The 27406-nt window shown below is 38.3% G+C and overlaps 1 protein-coding gene across 17 annotated transcripts in view; it reads right to left on the bottom strand.

Annotated features, from left to right (window-relative positions):
* Window positions 1-27406, bottom strand: part of ABI3BP (ABI family member 3 binding protein) — a 292204-nt gene that overhangs the window by 83402 nt on the left and 181396 nt on the right. For 8 of the 17 annotated variants that reach the window (XM_066578216.1, XM_066578234.1, XM_066578294.1 and 5 more), the window contains 20 exons: window positions 27321-27395; window positions 25964-26032; window positions 25785-25859; window positions 23900-23959; window positions 22650-22721; window positions 21312-21380; window positions 21092-21166; window positions 19363-19437; window positions 17502-17579; window positions 16397-16471; window positions 14954-15031; window positions 14047-14121; window positions 12516-12593; window positions 11655-11729; window positions 9306-9383; window positions 8836-8910; window positions 6853-6927; window positions 6194-6265; window positions 4990-5058; window positions 3167-3235 (listed from right to left, as the gene is read on the bottom strand). In XM_066578216.1, coding sequence (XP_066434313.1) covers window positions 3167-3235; window positions 4990-5058; window positions 6194-6265; window positions 6853-6927; window positions 8836-8910; window positions 9306-9383; window positions 11655-11729; window positions 12516-12593; window positions 14047-14121; window positions 14954-15031; window positions 16397-16471; window positions 17502-17579; window positions 19363-19437; window positions 21092-21166; window positions 21312-21380; window positions 22650-22721; window positions 23900-23959; window positions 25785-25859; window positions 25964-26032; window positions 27321-27395 — 1467 coding nt within the window. The remainder of the gene's footprint in view (window positions 1-3166; window positions 3236-4989; window positions 5059-6193; window positions 6266-6852; window positions 6928-8835; window positions 8911-9305; window positions 9384-11654; window positions 11730-12515; window positions 12594-14046; window positions 14122-14953; window positions 15032-16396; window positions 16472-17501; window positions 17580-19362; window positions 19438-21091; window positions 21167-21311; window positions 21381-22649; window positions 22722-23899; window positions 23960-25784; window positions 25860-25963; window positions 26033-27320; window positions 27396-27406) is intronic. The other 9 variants (XM_066578268.1, XM_066578311.1, XM_066578339.1 and 6 more) reach the window with 6 other exon arrangements.

Below are 27406 nucleotides of genomic sequence, written 5' to 3'. Positions count from 1 at the left end.
TTATATAATTAAAGGGGTTGCCCAGATGCAAATATTGTTGGCCCATCCTTAGGCTAGACCATCAATAGTAGATCAATGAGGGTCTACTGCCCTGGACCCCTTACCAATAAGCTGTTTTCTGGGCCAATGTGCTTGTGCACTGAGCTGATTTCTGCATGAAGTAGACAGCTTAGTTCTCTCTGCAGTGGCCAGGCTTGGTATTGCAGACCAAGTTCCCATTGAAATTAATACATGTAATACCAAGCCTGGCCACTGCAGAGAAAAAAGAGCTATCTGCTTCCTGCAAAAATCAGCTCAGTGGATAAGCGCATGGGCCCAGCAAACATCTGATCAGCAGGGGTCCCAAACAGCAGATCACCACCAATCTACCATTCATGGCCTAGCCTAAGGATAGGCCAACAATAGTTTACAACAGGACAACCCCTTTAAATATGAAGACCACATGCAGTAAGTAGACTGAAAATATCATTTATCATTTCAATTTGTCTGCTTAACCACTTTAGGACCACCCATTGTAAATATCCGTGTGTCATTTTACAGAAGTGATGTTTACATCCAATCTTCTGCTGTTGATTGTGTCCCCCAGAGCAACACCCAGATCCTGATCTTACGAACAACCTCTGATTGTGCCAACATCATCGGAACCTAATTAGTTCAGGTCCCAATCCTGTGATCACCATGGCAACCAATCTTAAAACATACACCAAAACAATTGTTGCAGCAACTAATTTTACTGGGTCCTTTGCTGTAAAAAAAAACCCTCTCTCCCCTTATGTGTCCTGTCAGGGTGAAATTGGGGGTGGGAGAGCTAAGTAGCTCATAAGTTTAAATTGCCTGAAAACCTACTTGAATGCAGATATCCAGATAATTCTACAGATATCTCATGAAGCTCGGCTATGTTCCCATGTGCATCAGAATCTCGGTTTGAAGTCTCTGCTGCAGATTCCATCACATTGGATGGAAAAATGACTACATGCTGGAAGGACTAACAATGGCGCCTATCAGGCACCAGTGGCATCCATCTTGTAATTGATCCATTGTTGCATCATGGTTTCTGTTATAAACAGAATGATGACTCATATATGAACAGAGCCTTATACTCGTCCACGCTGAGAACATACATCTCTTAAACAAAATATACATGTTTGAAAGTAAACAACCCGAATGTTGGCTAGTTATATAGGGCAATGTAGAAGACAGACTTTTGCAGGAAGAGTATTATTATTTTATTATTATTACCTTGCTTTACACCTCATAGCAGAAAAATAAGCAGGTAAATAAATGTACTCTTTGGCCCCCTGCACATGGGCGGAAATTCCGCGGCGGGATTTCCCACAGAATTTCCGCCCATGCCTGCCTGCATAGGCTTGCATTAGATAATGCAATCCTATGCAGATGGCCGTGATTTGTCCGCGTGAAATCAAATCGCGCCATGGTATATTTCTGTGCGGGTCTTGCAGTGGCCCCTACATTAACGTCAGTAGTGACAGGCCGGCTCTAACTGCACTGTGTGCAGCCAACACACAGTGCAGAGAGAAGACGCCGAGAGCGGGTAAGCCGTAGGGCTGTGCACAGGGGCACGGGTCCGCATCCCGCTGTGAGAATTCTCTCAGCGGGATCCGACCCGGCCATCTACAGGCGGCCTTTATCAGTCTAGTAATCCTATCTGTTTATTGTTTTGTGTTCCACAGTCTCTTCAACAACAATCAAATCAATTGGAAAGATGCCCTGAGTGTTATAGAACAGGTCACTGTATACAGATAGGGGGCCTTTTAGACTAACCGATTCTCGTTGGAAAAAGCGAACGAGCAAGTGACATCACCGCACTCGTGCAGCCAGTTTACACAGGCAAATGCATCATTGATTTGTTCAAATGAGAACCTTCAGTCCCTGTATAACCGAATAGGGACTAAAGGAGTGCTGTTTAAACTAAACGATAAGCGAACGAGCCAATAAACATTTTTAAATGAGATCTGTAAAAAATGAATGCTGAATGAAAAGCGAATGATTCTCATTCATCGTTCAGTCGTTGGCTTGTGTTTAGACCGAACAATCGTTCACTTTAGTTTGTTTGAAAATAAGCATTACGCTGAAAAGCACCTTAGTGCAAAGGGTGGGCAGTAATTCTATGCCAAAGTAAAGCCATTTACAGCAACAACAATTGCATTGCAAATTTTTTACAGTCTTTCTGTTACACCATTCTATTTAATTGCTCAAGTTTTAGCCTAAAGACAAAACCTTTGTGAAGGGTTATTCCCGGCGTAGCCATAGTATTACATATGGACCGTAATTCAATATGCCCATAGACTATCATTGGGAATCCTCAGGTATTTAAATACCTGCGGATGTCATTTTTTTCCCGGCGTACAGATCGCACACGGGGGAAAAAAACACAGGATGCTCCAATTTTCTGTGGATCCCGCAGTGACGGCTTTCATTGAAGTCAATGGAAGCAGTCTTATCGGCGGCAGGCCCACAGCTGACACTTCGGATGTGCTGCGAATCCGCGAGTAAGCAGGTGATTTATCTTTAAAAACGTACTGTGCATGCGCAGGGCGCGATGGCAGGTGCACCCGAATGCATCTGCAGTGCTGAAAAAAAAAAAAGATCCAGCCGCCACGGAGGAGACCCACGCTGAATCTGGAGAGGTAAGAAACTGCCTTTTCATCTCCATGTCTGCGGGCACGGGTGGATTCCGCTGCAGATTTCTGCATTTGGAATCCATGTGTGCCCATGGACATGAGGCCTAACGGGGAACATTCTCATAATTAGGCCGCCTGCACACATATGGGTCGGATTCCACATGCAGAATGCCATAGCGGAATTCGGCCCTGGCAGCAGCGACGTCAATGGATGCCGTCTCTGCAGAATCCGCACAAAAATAGAGTATGTCACGATTTTTCCCCCTCGAGTGGAAAACGCAATTGGTTTACGTTCATATGCAGGAAAAATCACTTTTCTATAGCATGCTATGGGCGTTATTGCTGTAAAATGCAAATCTGCCCCTGTGCAGGCGGGCTTATATACTGCCTAAGAGTTGGTTCAATAGGAAAGAAAGACAAATAATTCCAATACAAATAAACACAAACTGTTACATAATATAAAATTGTCAAACAGCGGAATAAGATGCATTACGCTCCCACAATAGAAACATAGTAAGAATTACCAGGGGGTCTAGTCCGTGGCCTGAGTGATGTTTTGGGCCTTGGAGAGCTGTTCGGTAAACGGTATGGTGCTGGAAATAGAAAGAAAATTTGCAATTAAAAAGCAATAGACTTTATTTAGGGATGTTGTGATGATTCCTTTATATGGCCATGCAGCAAGATTATACTGATGAAGGAATGTTGTTTCTGAAATGGAAAAGGTTTAATGGTAAAAGAAAAAAAAATGATAAATTTATTTTTTCCAGGATGGTTGTAGAAATTGGCGGCATGCTGCGCTCTCAGCATAAAGCAGGATGATGATGGAACAAAGGTAATGGTGAATAAAGCAATACATGTTTAACCAAAGAATGGATGAAAAACAGCTTGCAGATTTCAAGTATGACCACGCGATAGAACTGCGTTTGATAGCACTCCCTCATGCAGATCAGACGTGGTGCAGTGTCTTAGACTCCCTCCATCCCAGACTCTGTCGGTATCAGACGTAAGCAGTTGGACAGTACACACTGAGGACTTTTTAAAAATGCCCATAAGGGTTATTGAAACAGCCCAAGTGTTCGCACTTAGCACACAGTTGCAACATTTCAGGCTAACACCCTTCATCAAGCTGCATAACAAGATACATATGTAATCTTAAATCAGAATCAAACATATGGTGAGAAAACAATATATATGAATAGAGACAGCAGCCAGAATACATATATAAACTATAAAGCACTTGATTACCATATGCGTAAACTTGGAACACTTAGGGTTATTGGTAGTAATTCAGGTAACATCTGAATATAGGTCATACTGTGTGTCAAAGTCCTATAGTCCTGCATATATGAAAGAGGGAAATGTCCATTGTCACCAGGATTTCTGTATTTGAAGAGTGACCTAACAATTGTCTCCTAGTGACAATGGACATTTGGAGCCTATTTACAGGCATTCCACATAAGGAAGGAATCCTGGCAGTCAAACACTACCTGGAATCCTCTGGGCTTTACTCACTCACAGAGAATGCCTGGACTCTAAACGTGCTGCAATGGGTTTTAACAAGGAACTATTTTCTATTCCAGCATCAATTCTAGCTACAGGTCTCTGGGACGGCTATGGGGAGTAACTTAACACCCACATATGCTGCCATTTTTATAGATCTTTGAAGATTTGTACGTGTATTCTAACCCTCTGTTTACATCCTTTCTTGCATTACATTGATGATGTATTTCATCTGGCAGGGTGACGACTTGAGTTAACAGTCCTTCTTCTCCACGTTGAACGCTGCTCTTCCTACAATTTCTTTCACAATCTCCTCTAGTTACATCAAAGCCACTTTTCTGCACATAGAACTCCAGGTAATGGATAATAAGGTATACTATGAAATACACCGCAAACCTATCAACAAAAACAGTCTTACTGGACTTTGGCACACAGTCTGACCTATATTTGGATGTAACCTATATCCAGGCTAAATTGCTACCAATAACCTTAAGTGTTCCAAGTTTCTGCATATGGTAGTGAAGTACTATATAGTTTATATCTGTATCCTGGCTTCCGTCTCTTTGCATATATATTGTATATGTTTGTAGGATTCTGATTTATATCTATATATGTATCTTGTTATGTAGCTTGACAAGGGGGGTTAGCCCGAAATGTTGCAACTGCGTACCAAGTGCAAACATCTGGGCTGTTTCATAAACCTTATGAAGATTTTTAAAAATCCTCAGCTTGTGTTGTCCAACTGTTTACTTCAAGTACGACCATGCAACATGTCAACTATGCATAATGGAGGCAACTGAATACAAAGAGAAGTAAGCCATTCGCAAAAGGTTGTATCTGCCGTTACCCAATGTAGTTGCATGAGTCACACGATGAGGTTTACGTTTAGTAGTATCCTTGGGTGCTCCTGTAGAAGCTGTTAAGAAATAATTTCAGTTTCTAAACATATATCCATATTAATCCAAGGTAAACCTGTAAGACAAGTAAAGCCTCTGAAAAAATACACAGTTCTCTTAGGGTCAGTTCACATGAGGCAGATTTGTTGCATACATTTCTGTGATGGAAAATCCATTCCCAACACGCTTGATGATAGATTTTTAGAATATGTGCGGTCACAAAAATTACTGCAAAAAATCTGCAATATGTAAACATATGGTTGGCATGCATAGTTTCACTAGAATGAATGCGTTGTTCCTGTAGAATTTAGAGAAGACCAAGTACATGCATGATTTTTAAAAGACTGTTCAATTAACAGGGCAGGTACCACACACAGGAAATGTCTAAATGCATCAAGTATAAAGGCCTTCTGTATTTAATTGGGGCATTTTTCTAATGTAGTGATAACGCAATAAGTGAAACCTCAAGGGATGTATGAATCAGTTCACTGCAATAGAGCACACAGGTGAATCCAAGTACGGCTAGATGCATGGAAGGAAGACTCTGTCAGCTGACAGCAATCCAAGACCACGAGCTATACAAGTTCTAGTCTACCACCAGAGGAAAATTAAAAATGACCATTCTCTATTAGTAAATGTTTAAAAACATGATGTGCACATCTCAATTTTTTTTTACGCATTTCAAATCCACAGTGGATTCTTTAGCCATAGCATCTTATTACATGGAACACCAAAGATTACTGTAAAGATTACTTCACTCTACTTTCTTATTTAATCATTAGTATGCCATGTAATAAGATGCTATGAATTTGAAATGTGTAAGATTTTTTTTGAGATGTGCACATCATGTTTTTAAGTAATCAAGAAGGATTGTTTTACATTTTTCTGGTGTTGGAATAGAACTACAATATTTAATGTAGTGAAAATAGCATAGATCGATGGGCACAGTTCTGTTTATTGTGTTACTACTGAAACATGTTCACTTACAAGTACACCATCAAAAAGGCCCTGTTTTTGAATATTCCCCAAACTGTTTTTATATATATAGTGTTTTCTTTTTAACTTTTCAAATCAAGCTCAGGAATTTTTCACAGTTTCATAAATAGCTGTAGACCTTTGATACTAGGAAGAAATGAAGTAAAACATATGTATTACCAGGCTTAACACGAGTCCGAGGAGTTGGTTTGGGTTTTTTGGTTATTTGCTTTGGAAGTTTTTGCGTTGGAACTGTAAAAAAGGTCAAATTAGATCTCCTTTTTACTATTGAAAATAAGGTTTATCAACTGGAATTGGAAATCAGAGAATGAGTGTCTAAAATCAGTGCTATGATTTTGTTACATTAATCATGATTACAGGGTATAAAGTATATATGGTTACAAAGAATAGTCCCTCCATGTAATAGAACATTATTATAGTTTTTAAATAGTATTTAGTACGATCAAAACTTTTCAGATTATTAACTACTTTTAATTATAACATTAAGGCTTTGTTCACAATAGTGTCATGGTTTAGTTGCACCCAGGCTCTGAAGATCAGTTTAACTCTGTCCGCTGTACCATTTGGCTAGAAAAGAAAGCAGAAACGTAATGAATTCATTGTAAGTCGATGGAATGTCTTACTGAGCAGATCAAACTGGATCGATCATATCCGTAATGGATGCTACAATGACACCAGAATGAAAAGGGCTTAATGTCTCTAAAATGTGATTATTTTCAATCATTGGTTGCTTATAAACATTCCTATTTTCTGGCTTGCCAACTGGATCAAGTAGAGACAAATTTGATGAGCATAACTGCTGTAGTAAAAATATTTACCGGGCTTTGAATGAGGAGGACTTTCAGGCTTTTGTGTTGTTGTGGGCTGATAAGGTCTTTGTGTTGTGTTAGGAACTAAAAGATATAACAGGTTCAATAGGGATATCCAGTGTAAGTAATATAATGATTATTAGATACTATAATGTATACTAGGTGTAGCAAGAATATATCTTTGTAGTCCAATTACTTTCCTAGACCTCGACTGTAAGAAATATAAAAAAGTCTTATAATACTACATATTGTCTAATCTATTGAAGCTAGATACTTAACAGGGCTGTTGTCTCATGAAATCCACTCCATTGTAAAAAGACTCTGACCCAACTCTGAGTCCAACCCCTTGAGTAATGTCTAGAGATCAGCTGTCAAAGTCACATCTGGAAATACATTTCCTCTGCAGCAGCTGCTAGTATTAAAAGATGGCCATTCAAATGAATGGCTAGCCATGTAATACGTGGAAGTAAAAGGAACTCCGCATTCCAAAATTGCTCAATGTGGTAATTTATTTACAGGTAAGACAATATCAGTGTGATTCTTGGGTCCACATATAACAGACTAAATGCGATGAATCTATCTTTCTTGTGTAATATATGGGCAGGCTGGATCAGCCTAAATTCCAGGCAAAATAGACCTGCATACTATTTAATCTGGGAAAACAGCGGCCTAAAACCAAACAGATCCCATTATAGTCAATGCTATTCAATTCCATCATAAGAGTGCATTTCGATTTCCCGATCCCATAACAGAATAGGAAATTGGAACCCACAACACTAATGTGAATGAGTTTGAAGACAGAATTCTATGTATATAAATAGTAAAGATTCAAGGAGGTGGTACTGCTCACCTGCAAAGTCACACTGGCTGGTCCTTAGACACACTCCTGGTTTGACTGATGTCCCAAAGACTGGAATATATCATTAGAGGTCAGCTCCAGCAGCTTCCAACTCATGCACAGGGAAGTGCGGTGCACTACCTGCACTACCTCAGCACACTGTGCACATGCGGGCTGCCACAGGAACTGCCTTGTAATGATGTAGCCCAGCCTGTAGGACATCAATCAAGAGAGAACTAGTGTCTTTAGGGACCACCTCCATGACTATTTAATGATAATGTACATGGCTCTTTTTTAGATGCAGCAATTATTACATATGTTTAGAAAACTAATCCCTGACAGTGTGAGGTTGTGGTGGAGCTCTAGGGGCATAATTTGTCTTGATGAGTTCCCTTTAAAGTATATAATTATAGGTACAATTGTATTTTACTTGGGAATATATTAACTTTAAAAAAAGGTACTGTGCTGCCCGTAGCCAGGACAGCTGAGAGAATCTGAAAGTTTCCCTTTAAAAAGGGATCCTTTTTCTTCAATCTTTCTATGCTGAGAACAAAGAGCTTCCTGGTCTTTGATTAACATACTTGTTTTGCCATGTTAACCTCTGAATTAGAGATGAGCGAGCACCCAAATGCTCGAGTCCGCGTTATTCGAGTCGAGCTTTTCGTAAAATTCGAGAGCTATACTTGAGTAACGAACCCCATTGACTACAACGGGAGACTCGAGCATTTTTGTATGTGGGACGCATGGTGCCGAGCTTTTTTTTTTTTCTAGGTTCGTCTCTCTCTCTCTCCCTCTCTCTCTCTCTCTCTCTCCTGCCTGCCAGACAAAAAATTTGCCAATGATACGTGCTGCGTTGTGGCGGGGAGGCGCCAAAACAGGCAAGTCACAGCGGGTAGGAGCCAAAAACTGGGGCGCAATCGAACACGGCTTGATGCTCGTTCGAGAAACGAGCACCATCGAGTACGCTAATACTCGAACGAGCATCAAGCTCGGCAGAGTATGTTCACTCAACTCTACTGTGAATGCTTTTACAGCATAACAGCTGCAGTTCAATTATGTGAATGTATACTCTTCATAATAATAAATGGCAATAAAACCATTTTTGATCTGATGTTCAGTTGAAATTCAGTTGATAAACATGAAAAGCTCTTTACCCAAAGGTACATCTGGTTCTCCAGGGATATGAATATGAATAAAATTTATAGGTACTTTCTGTGTTGATTTTGGAGCTGTGATGAAGAATAAAACAAATCCACATTATTGTAAAATATATGGCAGCAGTATGTACAATTTTGACTAGTCAGATACTTTTAACAAAAAAAATGGGGCAACAACCTAGAACATTGCAATATTAATGAATGATTGAATCTTAATAGAGCTAGAAACGGAGACCTCTACAGAAAATATTCTTCGATTGTGGATCCAAATATTAACATAGTGTATTAAGACCACAAAGGGATGAGGAGGAGAAGCTTTTAAGGTAGTAAAAGGTATAAATACATAGTAGTGGTTCTTTTTTAAAACAAATATATATATATATTTAGATAGATATTTGTTGTGATGCATGTATATATACAATGTATGACTTTATATAATGTTTGATATCAAATGATTTGGCAATTACCCGGTTTTGAGTACAACATCTTATCTGCCTGAGTTGGCTTAGGAATGGGAGGTGAAATGGTTTGTGTTTCAGTTTTTTCTGGAATGTAAATAAATGAACAGATGTTACAAACTTTTCTCTGTAAAACAACACTAGAAATAAGAACCCATTATGTGATCATTCACTAGTAGAAAGAAATGAATTGGGCTTGTAATAAAAGAATGGAATAGGCAGACTTGTACAAAAGCATTTTCTGTACTGGCTTGCAGATCTGTAGCATTTGGACCAGAGTTTGTTGGGTTTAAGGTACTCTATAAGTAACAATGTATGAGGATTCACAATCAGTGTCTCCTGAATAATGCCTTGTAGTTTGAGAGCATCACATTAACGCTCCTACTGGTTACCCCAAGCTCTGTTCATTCAAAAGGAAAAGGGAAATTACAGCTTTGGACAAAGAGAACTCATTCTAATTCAAATGGTGGTAGCTCTGGTTAGATTTAGTCAGTTATACTAAACTGATATTTTTATGGCTTACATACATGAATTTTGTATTGTGGTACATGCAGTCTCTACAGGTCTGCAACACCTCTAATGTAATATATTCCCATAATGAAGCATGTCATATTTATTACTCATGGATTCTGTTCCTAGGTAAACTTCCAAGTGTCCCCATATAATATTGGGGGTATACAGAATGTACACTATGGGCCCATAAAATTCTATGGGTACCATATTATAGATATATACACAATATCCATATTATGACCATGTGCATGGGCCCTATGATAAGCTTAGACTCTACATTTGCCTTTCACTTTTCAAAACAGCATGTGAAAGATGTTAAAAACATCCATGTGAATTAATCATTTACTTGTATTAAGGTCAAAAGCAAACGGCTAGGTTGGATTCCTGATTTGGGCTCCCACAGTGCTATATGACCCTATGCCCAGTCAGCAACCCCTGCGTACCTGTCCGCAGTCGTCTCTTCTGCATTGCAGATGTGCCAGCCGGCGCACATGCATAGTACAGAAAATGCTGCGCCAACGCTAGGCAATGATGTGGATACCACGACCATTCATTGTGGAAGTGCCGTGGATTGGACGGCTTCCATTGACTTCAATAGAAGCTATCCGCGTGGAATCTGTGCTGGAAAAGGACATGCTGCAATCTTCTCTCCACAAGCAGAAAATTACAATTTATTTCAGCTTGAGGACATGGAAAAGCGATTTTCCATAGCATGTCAATGGGCAGTATTTGCTGTGGAATCCAGAGGTGGACACCCGCTCCAGATTTCACAATGCAAGCATGCCCATGTGCATTGGGCCTAAGGCAAGAGTGTATCAGAGACCTACTATAATGCCACTTTGGTAGTATTTTGGTCAGTAGTATGCATTAATAGTTGAAAGCCAAAGCCACAGCTGGAACGTACACAGAGAAAAGATGTCATAGAAGGGTTTGCATATCTGCTGTAGTTTGGACCCACTTCTGGTTCTGGGCTACAAACAACTGATGCAAAATACTGACCAAGAGGGATTCTGATTTTCTGCTCTCATAACAGAATAGGAAATTGGAACCCACAACACTAATGTGAATGAATTTAAAGACAGAATTCTATGTATGTAAATTAATAGTAAAGATTCAAGCAGGTGATACTGCTCACCTGAAAAAGTCACACTGGCTGGTTCTTAAATTCACTCCTGGTTTGACTGATGTCCCAAAGACTGGAATATATCATTAGAGGTCAGCTCCACCAGCTTCCAACGCATGCACAGTGAAGTGCGGCGCACTACCTGCACTACCTCAGCACACTGTGCACATGCGGGCTGCCACAGGAACTGCCTTGTAATGATGTAGCCCAGCCTGTAGGACCTCAATCAAGAGAGAACTAGTGTCTTTAAGGACTACCTCCCTTTTTAATGGTAATTTACATGTTTTTTTTTAGATGCAGCAATTAATAATACATCTTTAAGAAAACTAACCCCTGTCAGTATGAGGTTATAGTGGAGCTCTCTGGGCATTCTTTATCCTGACAACTTCCCCTTAAAATATATCATCATTCTTACAATTGTATCTTACTTGGGAATATATTAACTTTTCTTTTAAAACCAGTCAATTTAAGGGTATAAGTGACAGACCATTGAATAGAACAAAGAGCTTCCTGGTCTCTGATTAATATACTTGTTTTGCCATGTTAACCTCTGAATGCTTTTACAGCATAACAGCTACAGTTCAATTATGTGAATGTATGCTCTTCCTAACAAATGGCAATAAAATCATTTTTGATGTGATTATTACATGATTATAAGTTCATTTTTGATGTGATTATTACATGATCATAAGTTCAGGTGATAAACATGAAAAGCTCTTTACCCGAAGGTACATCTGGTTCTTCAGGGATATGAATATGAATAAAATTTATAGGTACTTTCTGTGGGGGTTTTGGAGCTGTGGTGAAGAACAAAACAAATACTCATTATAGTAAAGAGTTAATATGGCAGCAGAATGTAAAATTTTGACTAGTCAGATACTTTCAACAAAAACATTAAGGCAACAACCTAGAACATTGCAATATCAATGATAATCTTCAAAGACCAAAAACTTACAAATGATTCATTAAACTCTCCACAAGCACATCAAACATTGTTCTACCTCAACCTGACAATAATTCACAGCTGCCATGAATTCAGTAAAATTGTGCAGCTAGAAATTGCCTTTTCAGAACCCCAAAAGGGCGGCCTTTACACCAGCTTGGAAATGACAGCTAGAGGTGCTTTGACACTCCATGATCAACATTAAAAACAACAGCAAGATCCTCACTAGCTTGATCATAGACCTTCAGTCAAATATTTTACTTTCTATTGAAAACATTGCTATGAATAGAATGGTCAGACGTTATCCAACCCCAAAAGACATCTCAAAAAAATCTTTTTGGGCAAGTGGGCCAATTGACCAGATAACATATATACACATGTGAAAGAAGAGATGATACTGAGACTTCTACAGAAAATTTTTGTTCGATTGTGGATCCAGATATCAGCATAGTATATTAAGACCCAGGATCTGAATGAGGAGGAGAGGCTATTAAAGTAGTAAATGTATAAAGTAATAGTAGTGGCGCTTGGGAAAAAAAAAATTATATATATATAATTTTTATTCTTTTTTGGCAATACATGTATGATATACAATGTATGACTTTATATAATGTTTGATATCAAATGATTTAGCAATTACCCGGTTTTGAGTACAACATCTTATCTGCCTGAGTTGGCTTAGGAATGGGAGGTGAAATGGTTTGTGTTTCAGTTTTTTCTGGAATGTAAATAAATGAACAGATGTTACAAACTTTTCTCTGTAAAACAATACTAGAAATAAGAACCCATTATGTGATCATTCACTAGTAGAAATAAATGAATTGGGCTTGTAATAAAAGAATGGAATAGGCAGACTTGTACAAAAGCATTTTCTGTACTGTCTTGCAGATCTGTAGCATTTGGAGCCAGCCTTTACATCTTGTAGTAACACATTTATAGGTGGACCAGAGTTTGTTGGGTTTAAGGTACTCTGTAAATAACAATCAGTGTCTCCTGAATAATGCCTTATAGTTTGAGAGCATCACATTAACACTTTTACTGGTTACCCCAAGCTCTGTTCATTCAAAAGGAAAAAGAAATTACAGCTTTGGACAAAGAGAACTCATTCTAATTCAAATAGTGGTAGCTCTGGTTAGATTGCGGCTACAGCCAAGCTCTTGGTCTCATTTAAAGCCAAGAACATTACTGTAATGTAACTGAGGTTACAGCTGTTTAAACTAACAGTGTAAATGTTGAATTTACATCTCTCAGGACAGTCTGTTTGCAGAGCAGTGGGGATAGCTGGGGATGAGCATGCAGCAGAGACCAACCATTGCAAAATGTTGACCAAAAAGTGAATTTTGATTTCTTGCTCCCATAACAAAATAGGAAATTGAAACCCCCAAAACAAATGTGAATGAGTTTGAGGACAAAATTCTCTGTTTTTAAATTACTAGTAAAGTTTCAAGCAGGTGATACTGCTCACCTGAAACGTCACACTGGCTGGTTCTTAAATTCACTCCTGGTTTGACTGATGTCCCAAAGGCTGGAGTATATCAGAGGTCAGCTCCACCAGCTTCAAACGCATGCACAGTGAAGTGCGGCGCACTAGCCTGGACTGCATCAGCACACTGTGCACATGCGTGCTGCCACAGGAACTGCCTTGTAATGATGTATCTCAGCCTGTAGGACATCAATCAAGAGAGAACTAGTGTCTTTAAGGACTACCTCCCTTTTTACTGATAATTTACATGTTTTTTTTAGATGCAGCAATTAATAATACATCTTTAAGAAAACTAACCCCTGTCAGTATGAGGTTATAGTGGAGCTCTCTGGGCATTCTTTATCCTGACAACTTCCCCTTAAAATATATCATCATTCTTACAATTGTATCTTACTTGGGAATATATTAACTTTTCTTTTAAAACCAGTCAATTTAAGGGTATAAGTGACAGACTATTGAATAGATCAAAGAACTTCCTGGTCTCTGATTAATATACTTGTTTTGCCATGTTATCCTCTGAATGCTTTTACAGCATAACAGCTACAGTTCAATTATGTGAATGTATGCTCTTCCTAACAAATGGCAATAAAATCATTTTTGATGTGATTATTACATGATCATAAGTTCATTTTTGATGTGATTATTACATGATCATAAATTCAGGTGATAAACATAAAAAGCTCTTTACCCGAAGGTACATCTGGTTCTTCAGGGATATGAATATGAATAAAATTTATAGGTACTTTCTTTGGGGGTTTTGGAGCTGTGGTGAAGAACAAAACAAATACTCATTATAGTAAAGAGTCAATATGGCAGCAGAATGTAAAATTTTGACTAGTCAGATACTTTCAACAAAAACATTAAGGCAACAACCTAGAACATTGCAATATCAATGATAATCTTCAAAGACCAAAAACTTACAAATGATTCATTAAACTCTCCACAAGCACATCAAACATTGTTCTACCTCAACCTGACAATAATTTACAGCTGCCATGAATTCAGTAAAATTGTGCAGCTAGAAATTGCCTTTTCAGAACCCCAAAAGGGCGGCCTTTACACCAGCTTGGAAATGACAGCTAGAGGTGCTTTGACACTCCATGATCAACATTAAAAACAACAGCAAGATCCTCACTAGTTTGATCATAGACCTTCAGTCAAATATTTTACTTTCTATTGAAAACATTGCTATGAATAGAATGGTCAGACGTTATCCAACCCCAAAAGACATCTCAAAAAAATCTTTTTGGGCAAGTGGGCCAATTGACCAGATAACATATATACACATGTGAAAGAAGAGATGATACTGAGACTTCTACAGAAAATTTTTGTTCGATTGTGGATCCAGATATCAGCATAGTATATTAAGACCCAGGATCTGAATGAGGAGGAGAGGCTATTAAAGTAGTAAATGTATAAAGTAATAGTAGTGGCGCTTGGGAAAAAAAAAATTATATATATATATAAATATATATATATATATATATATATATATATATATATATATATAATTTTTATTCTTTTTTGGCAATACATGTATGATATACAATGTATGACTTTATATAATGTTTGATATCAAATGATTTAGCAATTACCCGGTTTTGAGTACAACATCTTATCTGCCTGAGTTGGCTTAGGAATGGGAGGTGAAATGGTTTGTGTTTCAGTTTTTTCTGGAATGTAAATAAATGAACAGATGTTACAAACTCTTCTCTGTAAAACAATACTAGAAATAAGAACCCATTATGTGATCATTCACTAGTAGAAATAAATGAATTGGGCTTGTAATAAAAGAATGGAATAGGCAGACTTGTACAAAAGCATTTTCTGTACTGTCTTGCAGATCTGTAGCATTTGGAGCCAGCCTTTACATCTTGTAGTAACACATTTATAGGTGGACCAGAGTTTGTTGGGTTTAAGGTACTCTGTAAATAACAATGTACGAGGATTCACAATCAGTGTCTCCTGAATAATGCCTTATAGTTTGAGAGCATCACATTAACACTTTTACTGGTTACCCCAAGCTCTGTTCATTCAAAAGGAAAAAGAAATTACAGCTTTGGACAAAGAGAACTCATTCTAATTCAAATAGTGGTAGCTCTGGTTAGATTGCGGCTACAGCCAAGCTCTTGGTCTCATTTAAAGCCAAGAACATTACTGTAATGTAACTGAGGTTACAGCTGTTTAAACTAACAGTGTAAATGTTGAATTTACATCTCTCAGGACAGTCTGTTTGCAGAGCAGTGGGGATAGCTGGGGATGAGCATGCAGCAGAGACCAACCATTGCAAAATGCTGACCAAAAAGTGAATTTTGATTTCTTGCTCCCATAACGAAATAGGAAATTGAAACCCACAAAACAAATGTGAATGAGTTTGAGGACAAAATTCTCTGTTTTTAAATTACTAGTAAAGTTTCAAGCAGGTGATACTGCTCACCTGAAACGTCACACTGGCTGGTTCTTAAATTCACTCCTGGTTTGACTGATGTCCCAAAGGCTGGAGTATATCAGAGGTCAGCTCCACCAGCTTCCAACGCATGCACAGTGAAGTGCAGTGCACTAGCCTGGACTACATCAGCACACTGTGCACATGCGGGCTGCCACAGGAACTGCCTTGTAATGATGTAGCCCAGCCTGTAGGACATCAATCAAGAGAGAACTAGTGTCTTTAAGGACTACCTAACTTTTTACTGGTAATTTACATGTTTTATTTTTTAGATGGAGCAATTAATAATACATCTTCTTAGAAAACTAACCCCTGTCAGTATGAGGTTATGGTGGAGCTATAGGGGCATTCTTTATCCTGACAACTTCCCTTTAAAATATATCATCATTGTTACAATTGTATCTTACTTTGAAATATATAAACTTTTCTTTCAAAACCAGTCAATTTAAGGGTATAAGTGACAGACGGTTGAGCAGCATAACAGCTACAGTTCAATTATGTGAATGTATACTCTTCATAACAAATGGCAATAAAATCATTTTTGATGTGATTATTACAGAGGTTCAGTTGATAAACATGAAAAGCTCTTTACCCGAAGGTACATCTGGTTCTCCAGGGATATGAATATGAATAAAATTTATAGGTACTTTCTGTGGGGGTTTTGGAGCTGTGGTGAAGAACAAAACAAATACTTATTATAGTACAAAGTGAATATGGCAGCAGCATGTAAAATTTTGATACTTTCAACAAAAAAAATTAAGGCAACAACCTAGAACATTGCAATATCAATGATAATCTTCAAAGACCAAAAACTTTCAAATGATTCATTAAACTCTCCACAAACACATCAAGCATTGTTTTACCTCAACCTGACAATAATTCACAGCTGCCATGAATTCAGTAAAATTGTGCAGCTAGAAATTGCCTTTTCAAGACCCAAAGAGTTCGGCCCAGCTAGGAAATGACAGCTAGAGGTGCTTTGACACTCCATGATAAACATTAACAACAACAGCAAGAACCTCACTACCTTCATCTTAGACTATCATCACCCAAATATTTTACTTTCTATTGAAAACATTGCTATGAATAGAATGGGCAAACGTTATCTAACCCCAAAAGTGATCTCAAAATTTTTTTAGAGCAAGTGGGCCAATTTACGAGATAAAATATACACACATGTTAAAGAAGAGATGATACTGAGACTTCTACAGAAAATGCTGTTCGATCTCTGATCCAGATATCAACATAGTATATTAATAGCAAGGATCTGAATGAGGAGGAAAGGCTTTTAAAGTAGTAGATGTATAAAGAAATACTAGTGGCACTTTGAAAAAAAAAGTATATATATTATATATATTAGAGATGAGCGAGCACGCTCAGTAAGGTCAGTTACTCAATGTCGTCTGAGCAGGCTCGGGGGGGTGTGTGAGCGGGGGGTAGCGGCAGAGGGGGGGGGAGAAAGAGAGATCTCCCTCACTCTCCCCCCCACTCCCCTCCACTCTCCCCCGTTGCCCCCCCGAGCACGCTCGGACGAGAAGGCAGTTACTCGAGATGAGCGATGCTCGCTCAAGTAACTGACCTTACTGGGTGTGCTTGCCCATCTCTAATATAGATAGGTAGATATATGTTGTGATGCATGCATGATATACAATATATGAATTTATATAATGTTTGATATCAAATGATTTGGCAATTACCCGGTTTTGAGTACAACATCTTATCTGCCTGAGTTGGCTTAGGAATGGGAGGTGAAATGGTTTGTGTTTCAGTTTTTTCTGGAATGTAAATAAATGAACAGATGTTACAAACTTTTCTCTGTAAAACAATACTAGAAATAAGAACCCATTATGTGATCATTCACTAGTAGAAAGAAATGAATTGTGCTTGTAATAAAAGAATGGCATAGGCAGACTTTCCCACTGTTATCTGCAGAAAAGCATTTTCTGTACTGTCTTGCAGATCTGTAGCATTTGGAGCCAGCCTTTACATCTTGTAGTAACACATTTACAGGTGGACCAGAGTTTGTTGGGTTTAAGGTACTCTAAATAACAATGTACGAAGATTCACAATCAGTGTCTCCTGAATAATGCCCTATAGTTTGAGAGCATCACATTAACGCTCCTACTGGTTATCCCAAGCTCTGTTCATTCAAAAGGAAAGGGAAATTACAGCTTTGGACAAAGAGAACTCATTCTAATTCTAATGGTGGTAGCTCTGGTTAGATTGCGACTACAGCCAAGCTCTTGGTCTCATTTGAAGCCAAGAATATTACTGCAATCTAACTGAGGTTACAGCTGTTTAAACTAGTAGTGTAAATATTGAATTTACATCTCTCAGGACAGTCTGTGTGCAGAGCAGTGGGGATAGCTCCGAATGAGCAGGCAGCAGAGACCAACCGATGCAAAATGCTGACCAAAAAATGAATTCTGATTTCTTGTTCCCATAATGAAATGGGAAATTGGACCACACAAAACTACTGAGAATGAGTTTGAGGACAAAATTCTATGTTTTTAAATTACTATTAAAGATTCAAGCAGGTGATACTGTTCACCTGAAAAGTCACACTGGCTGATCCTTAAATATACTCCTGATTTGACTGATGTCCCAAAGGCTGGAGTATTTCAGAGGTCAGCACCATCAGCTTCCAACGCATGCACAGTGAAGTGCGACGCACTAGCCTGGACTGTATTAGCACACTGTGCACATGCGGGCTGCCACAGGAACTGCCTTGTAGTATTGCATTCCAAACTGAATGGACAATAGGACATCGATCAAGAGAGAAAAACTGTCTTTAGGGACCACCTCCATAACTTTTTACTGGTAATTTATATGGTTCTTTTCTGTGCAGCAATTAATACATATGTTTAGAAAACTAAGCCCGGACAGTATGAGGTTGTGGTGGAGTTCTAGGGCATAATTTCTCCTGGTTTGACTGATGTCCCAAAGACTGGAATATATCATTAGAAGTCAGCTCCAGCAGCTTCCAACGCATGCACAGGGAAGTGCGGCGCACTACCTGCACTACCTCAGCACACTGTGCACATGCGGGCTGCGACAGGAACTGCCTTGTAATGATGTAGCCCAGCCTGTAGGACCTCAATCAAGAGAGAACTAGTGTCTTTAAGGACCACCTCCATGACTATTTAATGATAATGTACATGGCTCTTTTTTAGATGCAGCAATTATTACATATGTTTAGAAAACTTATCCCTGACAGTGTGAGGTTGTGGTGGAGCTCTAGGGGCATAATTTGTCTTGATGAGTTCCCTTTAAAATATATAATTATAGGTACAATTGTACTTTACTTGGGAATATATTAACTTTTCTTTCGAAACCAGTCAATTTAAGGGTATAATGACAGACCATTGAATAGAACAAAGAGCTTCCTGGTCTCTGATTAATATACTTGTTTTGCCATGTTAACCTCTGAATGCTTTTACAGCATAACAGCTGCTGTTCAATTATGTGAATGTATACTCTTCATAACAAATGGCAATAAAATCATTTTTGATGTGATTATTACAGAAGTTCAGTTGATAAACATGAAAAGCTCTTTACCCGAAGGTACATCTGGTTCTCCAGGGATATCAATATGAATAAAATTTATAGGTACTTTCTGTGGTGATTTTGGAGCTGTGGTAAAAAACAAAACAAATGCTCAGTATAGTAAAAAGTACATTTGCAGCAGCACGTACAATTTTGGCTAGTCAGATACTGTCAACCAAAAAATTAAGGCAACAACCTAGAACATTGTATTAATGATAATCTTCGCAGGGCAAAAACTTAGAAATGGTTCATTAAACTCTAAGCACATCAAACATTATTCTTCATCAGCCTGACAATAATTCACAGCTGCCACGAATTCAGCAAAATATTGCAGTTAGTACCGTAATTGCCTTTTCAAGGCCCAAAGAGTTCGGCCCATTATACCATCTAGCAAAATGACAGCTAGAGGTGCTTTGACACTCCATGATCAACATTAACAACAACAGCAAGAACTTCACTAGCTTTATCTTAGACTATCAGCCAAATATTTTACTTTCTGTTGAAAACATTGCTATAAATAGAATGGACAACTTTATCTAACCCCAAAAGAGATCCCAAAAATAGAAAGTGGGCCAATTGACGAGATAAAAAAAAAATTAAAAAAAATAAATATATATATATATATGTAAAAGTAGAGATGATATGACCTCTACAGATAAGTCAAAAGTATATCAGAAACCTACTAAAATGACACTTTGGTAGCATTTTAGTCAGTAGTATGCACTAATATTTGAATGCCAAAACCACGGCTGGAACCTACACAGAGAAAAGCTATAATTAAAACATTTGCATATCTGCTGCATTTGGGACTCACTTCTGGTTTTGGGCTACAGACAACTGATAAAAAAATACTGACGAAAGTACCGCTGTGTGAGAGTGGCCTAAGAGCCAGAGTTCAACATCAGTTTTCTAAAAGAACATTTGGAAGTGAACAATCACTAGCATTTTATCTAAATGTATATCTGTGTTGGTAAATGAATACAAACACAGTTGTGATGTTTTAGATTGCATTGTCCAAATTAGCCTTGAGAATAATAGTTTGGAAACTGAAATAGATGCCGATGTAAAACCAATTTATGTTACAATTTGAGTTATTTCATATTTACTTTAGCAACAAGATCACTTTCTTTTTCTCATGCATATTTCCACTAACCACTCCTTTGATAATTAAATACTGCAGCTCCAAGATCCATTGGGGTCAATGAGCAGTCCACTCATCATATCTTGCAGTTTTAGAATTAAAGGGGTTTTCTTCTTTCCACTAGCGTATTTGTTATATGTGAAATGCTGCAGATTTTTAGCATTATTTAATTCATGTTTTAGGTATAATATTAGTTACATCATCAGTCAAAATACATTGGCCAATGGCACCACCAAAGTGGGGGTATACTAATTAATCAATAAAAAATGCAGTGGGTAGTACATAGCAAAATTGTTTCGAAGAAAATCTAATCATATTAATATGATTATATTAATATGATTATAAGCCCTCTCTAAACTGCACTGAAAAAATAATTTCACTGCTACGACCAACATGGGTAATTTTTCTTGAGTCTCACACATGAGGTACACTAAAGTCAGGCAATAAACATTTAATTTTAGATTCAGGGCTGTCAACGCAGTGTTGTCTTCAGATAGAAAAATAGAAAAAGGATTGAAATGGAATACAAAACGACAAAACGTTCAGCAATTAAGAGACTTTCTGCAAAAAAATAAAATACAAAAACAATCTGATGTTTACCGAAAGTTATCTTGGAATGCTGAAAAATGTCAACTCCAAAATTGTCAGTTGGAAGAATTTGAGATGTTTTAGGATCTGCATGAAATAAAACAGTATTACAATATTAGTAACACAAAACTCCCCTACATTGGACTGATGCTACTGGGTTGTTTGCTAAGAAACATCCTACTCAAAAGAAAACATTAATACAAAAATTCTAAAAAGATAAATGAATTATTACCAACTGGTAAAAATGAATTTTCTGTAGTGTGGATCTTTTTGGGAATAAGTTTTTGGGTTTCAGTTGCAACTGTAAATAAAAAGGAAGAGCTTGTCTGCATTAAGGCAATATACAGTATGTAGTATATACGTCCAATGTGTTAGGCAGCAGTGATTCACAATTATGCTACATGACTTTACAACCTGGCAAAGGCAAGATTTACAGTATGCAACATCTGCAAAAAAAAAGAAGAGATGCAAGTGTCTTTTACCAAGGAATATCCATCCTAAAAAAGAACATGCAACATGATCCAAATTTAAGAAGAAAAATACTATGGCAAAAGATTGGTTACCTATGGTAGTAGTTGTTAATTGAGTGGGAGGTATATCCTTTCAAACGGAATATCACTGAATTATTACTTAAACCATTTAAACTGATGGTTGTTATCGGATGGATAAATATCTCCTGACTTCTATTAGTAAATATCCTGCTCTATATTATTGATTGCAATGGAAGCCGTCCGTGATATTCTCCGCACAAAATAGAGCATGCTGCGATTCTTCCCTACAAGTGGAAAACTGCGGTTGATTTCCGCTAGTGGGCGTGGAAGAATCTTTTAACAGGGCATGCTATGGACGGACATTGCTGCGGAATTTGCAGTGGGCGTCTGGCCCTGAATTCCCCAGCGATAATCTGTCTATGGGCATTGGGCCTTACTTAGAAACTGTCAAGTAATCCCCCCATATATACTTTATTCACTTCCTGCTGTACTTCAGCAGCTAATTAAACTATCACCATTACAGGCTAGGAAACAATAAAGACTATACAGCAGCACTGCATAGACAATGAATAGAAGATTGGCGGGGGTCCACTGCTCAGGACCCCAGTGATCAGCTGTGGTGAATCCTCTCCAATCTACTAATGATCGCCTATCACAAGGAAAGGCCATCAAAGGTGTAAAGCTGGTCAATTTCTTTAACAATGGATATTTAAATAGCTTGCCAAAAAGTACAAAAATAAGCATTTTAAGTCATCACACAAAAAAAGAACGTTTTTTTTTATCAGCATGTGTCTTATATTGCTAAAAGTTTCTGGTCATCGAGGCCAAAATACCTCAATATTAAGAAGTTGATTGTGGTTGGAAAATGACTACTGGTAAGTAACCTATATAAAACTATATACAATCAGTCTATGTTTTAGTTACTCTCCTGTCAGTAAACTCAGTGGATAATTGCAAGATTGGCCTATAGCCAATAAGATCACACTTCCTAACATTCTAACTTTTGATTAGGCTATCAAATGCTATTAGCGTGCAGTTTCATGTAAAATCTGAACAGAACAGTAAAGTTATTACAGTACCGGCTGTAGGGTGTGTCTTTTCTGGCAACGGTGTTTTATGCTGCACAGGAGACACTCGTGTTTTCTTTGATGCTGCAAAATAATTGCAGGTAGTCAATATTGCCAACTGTGTAAACCACGTCAATAATGCTAATTTTCAAAAGGCAGAAAAAAATACATTTTGATAGCATGAAACAATATATTCCATGTGCCTCCTTACTGCTCCTACATGTGGCATGCACTAATTTCTTTCACTAATACTTTTACTACACCAGTTTGGTTCAATGGATTATATTTAGAAAAAAATGTCTAAAAATGCAGCAATTTATTATCCAGCATCTATGTTTTAATGCTGTCTAAGGCTGCATGCACACGGGCAGGTCAGACCCTGCATGCCGGATTTCTGCAGCGAAGTTTAACTTGGTGCCTGGCCGGAGACCCCAGCTTACCTGTTCGGGGTCTTCTTCTCTGCTGCTGATGTGCCGGCGACGCGCCACACACAGTTGAGAGGATGCTGTGCCATCACTATGGCGATATTACGGCTCCTGCGGCCATTCTACAATGATGATTGCAGAATGGTCATGGCGCGGACAGCTTCCATTGACTTCAATAGAAGCTGGCCATGCGTAGCCCACAAAAAAATTGCAGCATGCTGCAATTTCTCCCCCGCGAGCAGAAAATTGCAATCGATTTCGTTCGTGGACCCGAAATAGCATTTTTTCATAGTATGTTATGGGCTGGATTTGCTGCAGAATCTGGAAGCGGAATCTTGCAAATCTGCCCGTATGCAGGAGAACTTAACTATTAGGATTAGTAAGACTGACCCGTTTTATATCAGCTCAGCAGTACTGCACTTCAGAAATCAATTATTTCACTCCTGTTCACCAAATATAACTTCCCAAGAGTTGCTGCCTCTATTTTTTTACATTACTCAGGGCTCTGCAACTAATGGCTGAGGCAACACCATGCTGATTTCTTACTCTTACGGTCCCCTGCAATAATATATTTTGGGCTTTTTCCACTGGCAGATTGACTAAAAAGCAGGAGAAATTGTAACATAAGGCAGTATACTTATGTTCAAGTCTTTACAACCCATGTCATTTACTAATATCTAATGCACATTAATGAAGTCAAAACGTGATAATGTCACTTGACAGAAGCCAAGACAAAAACATCTTTGTCCACCTTTCAGCATATAGCCAGTTGTACTGTGTCCTCATATATATCACTACTGAATGATCGCATGCACTTGATTAAAAAATTAATTTTACCAGTTGTGGTCTTTGGCTTGGAAGTGGATGAAAACTTCAGAAGAGTTTTATCATGGGAAGCTGCAATAAAGACCACCTTGCATTTCAATTAAAATCACTAGTGCAATATAGTAACATAGTATGTTAGGGTAAAAAAGATATATCTCCATCTAGTTCAGCCGAGTGCACAACCAAAAGTAACAACTACATTCTAAAATAATGTCACTGGAGAATTAGAAAGTTATTGATATTCACTATAGTCCATCTCACAAATAAAATACAGCCCATAGCTGCGGTACAGATTGTATCACTCCACTTTTTATTGGTGTGAGTCAATAGCCAGCAACTCTCCTCCAGTCAACAGAGACAGTGATGTGGTGGGCACCAGTGATGTTTGTCACAGGTGGCCAATCCCACAACCACAAATGGTGCCAGTATCGGCTGCATTCTCTTTGCAAGACAAACTATGGTTCGCTAAAAATGGCACCTGCAGTTCCTCAAAGTTTGATCCACCAGAGAAGTGCAATTCATGAGATTACTTCCATCCTCTTCTAGGCTGATGCCTGAGCTAGATCACTAATCCTGGGCAGTGTTATTAAGGGCCACCTGGTAGGCTGTGTGAGAACTACTTTGATCAGTACTCTTCACAATGGTTAACAGGGATTGAACTTTGGACCTCCTGTGCTCCAGAGAGTTTCTATCACCAGTGAGCTATCCAGCTTGACGGACAAGCTCCTCTACTGATCCTAGCATTGTCTTGGCTCCTGATCTAGTTCCTGCCTCTTTGTTCAGGCCACACCCTGCTGCCAATTAGCAGTGAGATGCTGGCAACCCCAGCACTGATTTTGGGGGGAAGGGCTTGAAATACAAGCTGTTCCCTGAAAATAAGCCCTAGGTGAAAGAAAGAAAAAATACATCACCTAGCGGCGCTGTCTGGGGTCCGGCACGTCTTCTTTCTGTGACGTTGGCACTGTACTAAAGCATTTTCTTCTGGCAGGGGATTTAAAAATTCCTGCCAGAAGAAAACTCTGCCTCTGATTGGCTGAACGCTGAGACCAATTAGAGGTAGTGCTCAGCCATTGAATGACAGCTGAGCGCTGCCTGTGATTGGTCCTTGCATTCAGCTAATCAGAGGCAGCACTCTGCCATTCATTGAATTCAGCCATTTATTGAATTCAAAGAATGGCTGAGCACTGCCTCTGATTGGTCACAGCATTCAGCCAGTCAGAGGCAGAGTTTTCTTCTGGCGGGGATTTTTATGGCATTCAATGGGATAGCATTGCGATCCTCTGCCACAGCTGGTGACAGCTGTGGCAGGGGAATTCCTCATTCCCACGGGGAGTCCCCTTGTCACTATGACAGTGCTGTCACAGTATTTAGTGATAAAGGGACTCCCCGAAGAGATGAAGAAATCCTCTGCCACAGCTGTCACAGCTGTGGCAGAGGATCGCGATCTTCTTTGTATGTTGTCAATGGGGTCAGCCCTGCTGCCGTCGGCCCCAGTGACCACAAGGTAAACAGAATCCAGGGATTTCACATCCAAAGAATCCTGATGCCGCTGTTAGTTGTGTTTTGCAATTCGCTGTCCTATTTTTCATCGGTGTGAATTTTTTGCACAGGTAAAAATTAAACATGTGACCACTGCCATTGAAAAGCATCGGTTCTAATAGATGTGAATCATAAACGCAAAAAGCATGCGTAGCAAAAAACGCCCATGTGACTGAGCCCTAAAGGTGACCCTGTAGTCTTAAGATGTAAAGATAAGAAGTTTTATTGCAAAAGTAAACGCTTCCAGAAAATCAGATACTTTTATCTATATGAAGGTGCTGACATGCAGATTTATCATGCATTGCCTTTCCAAAGACATCAAAAGATTTTAGACTGACTAATTTTCTGAAATTATTACCTAAAGTAAAGGTTTCTGGTTCATACGTGTGTGGTGCTTCGGTTGTGTTTATTTCAGAATCTGGCTGTGTGCTGTCTGAGGTAAAATTAAAATAAAGAAGAAACGAAGGCTGTTAGGAGAGGGAAGAATTCTGTCATAGAAACACAAATATTGCTCATTAAAAGAGGTAATGATTTTACCAGCTTCAGCGTTTGATGCTTCAGTGCTAGGGAAAGTTTTTGGGTGAAATGATGTAGTTTTGCTTGGAACTAGAAGAAAATGTAAAACTCAAATTCAGCTTCAGACAGTAGAATTAAAGATGAAATTAATATATTAGCTAGAAAAAGGGGAAAAGGGTTACTCAGGAAGATGAGATAAATTATCCATTGGAAGAAAAGAAGAGTCCTGATCCGCAAAAAAGGTACATTAGATATGTGCACTGACAAAATATGAAAATGTCATCTTTATATGTATATAAATGATCAAAAAAAATATGAGACCATATACTACAGAGCTTCTTTGAGATGACCATTTGGAAATCGATTGAAAGGTGTTTTCACTGTACAAGGAAATAAACAAAACGACATCAGTTGTCTGAAAAGTATCCAAACCTCTAAAATACTGCTTAAGGCCCATTTAGATGGGATGAATGTTGACCAAGCATATATGAATGAAGATGTCTTAATGCCTGAATGGAGGCAGACCTTTCAATAAGTACAGTGAATCCTTATAAGTCTTGGCTGTCTAAAACTTTGTTACATTGAATTTTACAGCCCTCTTTAAAATCAACTGCATGTAAGTCTACCTGTCTATTAACAAGTTTCAACCTGTCTACAAATATAGTTGAGAGTATGATGAAAAAGTATCAAATAAGATCAGAGGCCTAATAAATTACTACACAAGTATAAAGTAAGTGCACGTATACATAGTATATAGGAGAAATAGGAAAAAAACTGCTCTGATGCTGATGTAGCCACCAAAAACAATCCAGAGAGTGTTACTCATTCCGTAGCTTCAGGACACATAAGTTCCCTAATTTTTCCTCTCCAGTTTCTCATCTCACATTTTCGTTTTTAGCTCTGTGATTCCTCATCTCACATTGTGGGATGACCACTATTCTATGACACTGCATTTTGCAAGATGAATTATAATTCATTAAATACAATGAGATCACTGCCACATAATAGGAAATATAAATATTAGTGAATATAACATGACAAATACAGTAATTATTCGTTGTATTCGTAATGTTGTATTCACTAATATTTATATTCCCCATTATATGGCAGTGATCTCATTGTGCTATGGTTGTATTGCGCATTTTCTGCTTTCTATTAATAGGTAACCAAAGCTTCTCATTGACATATTTGTCTTACAGCAAACTGGAGACTATAAGGTAAGAAACGAAGAAAAACATTCTCCAACTCTGGAGGTTACTGCTGCATCAAACAACAGAACCCTCAAGAATATTTTGAGCAAATAAGATTACATATATGCACACACACATATATAGCATTGAACATTATATTGTGAAATGTTATTTAAACATAGTTATACCATGAATAGAATATGGTGTTTCAGTCCTAACAATACTGTCCTGTGTTGTAGAAGCATGCATACTTCCAGTAAATGCTGAAAGAAGA

Source organism: Eleutherodactylus coqui, chromosome 1 (assembly GCF_035609145.1).
Source record: "Eleutherodactylus coqui strain aEleCoq1 chromosome 1, aEleCoq1.hap1, whole genome shotgun sequence".
In the NCBI taxonomy this organism is placed as follows: Eukaryota; Metazoa; Chordata; class Amphibia; order Anura; family Eleutherodactylidae; genus Eleutherodactylus; species Eleutherodactylus coqui.
Note: the sequence above shows the minus strand (reverse complement) of the source record. Positions and strands in the feature narration are given on the sequence as shown.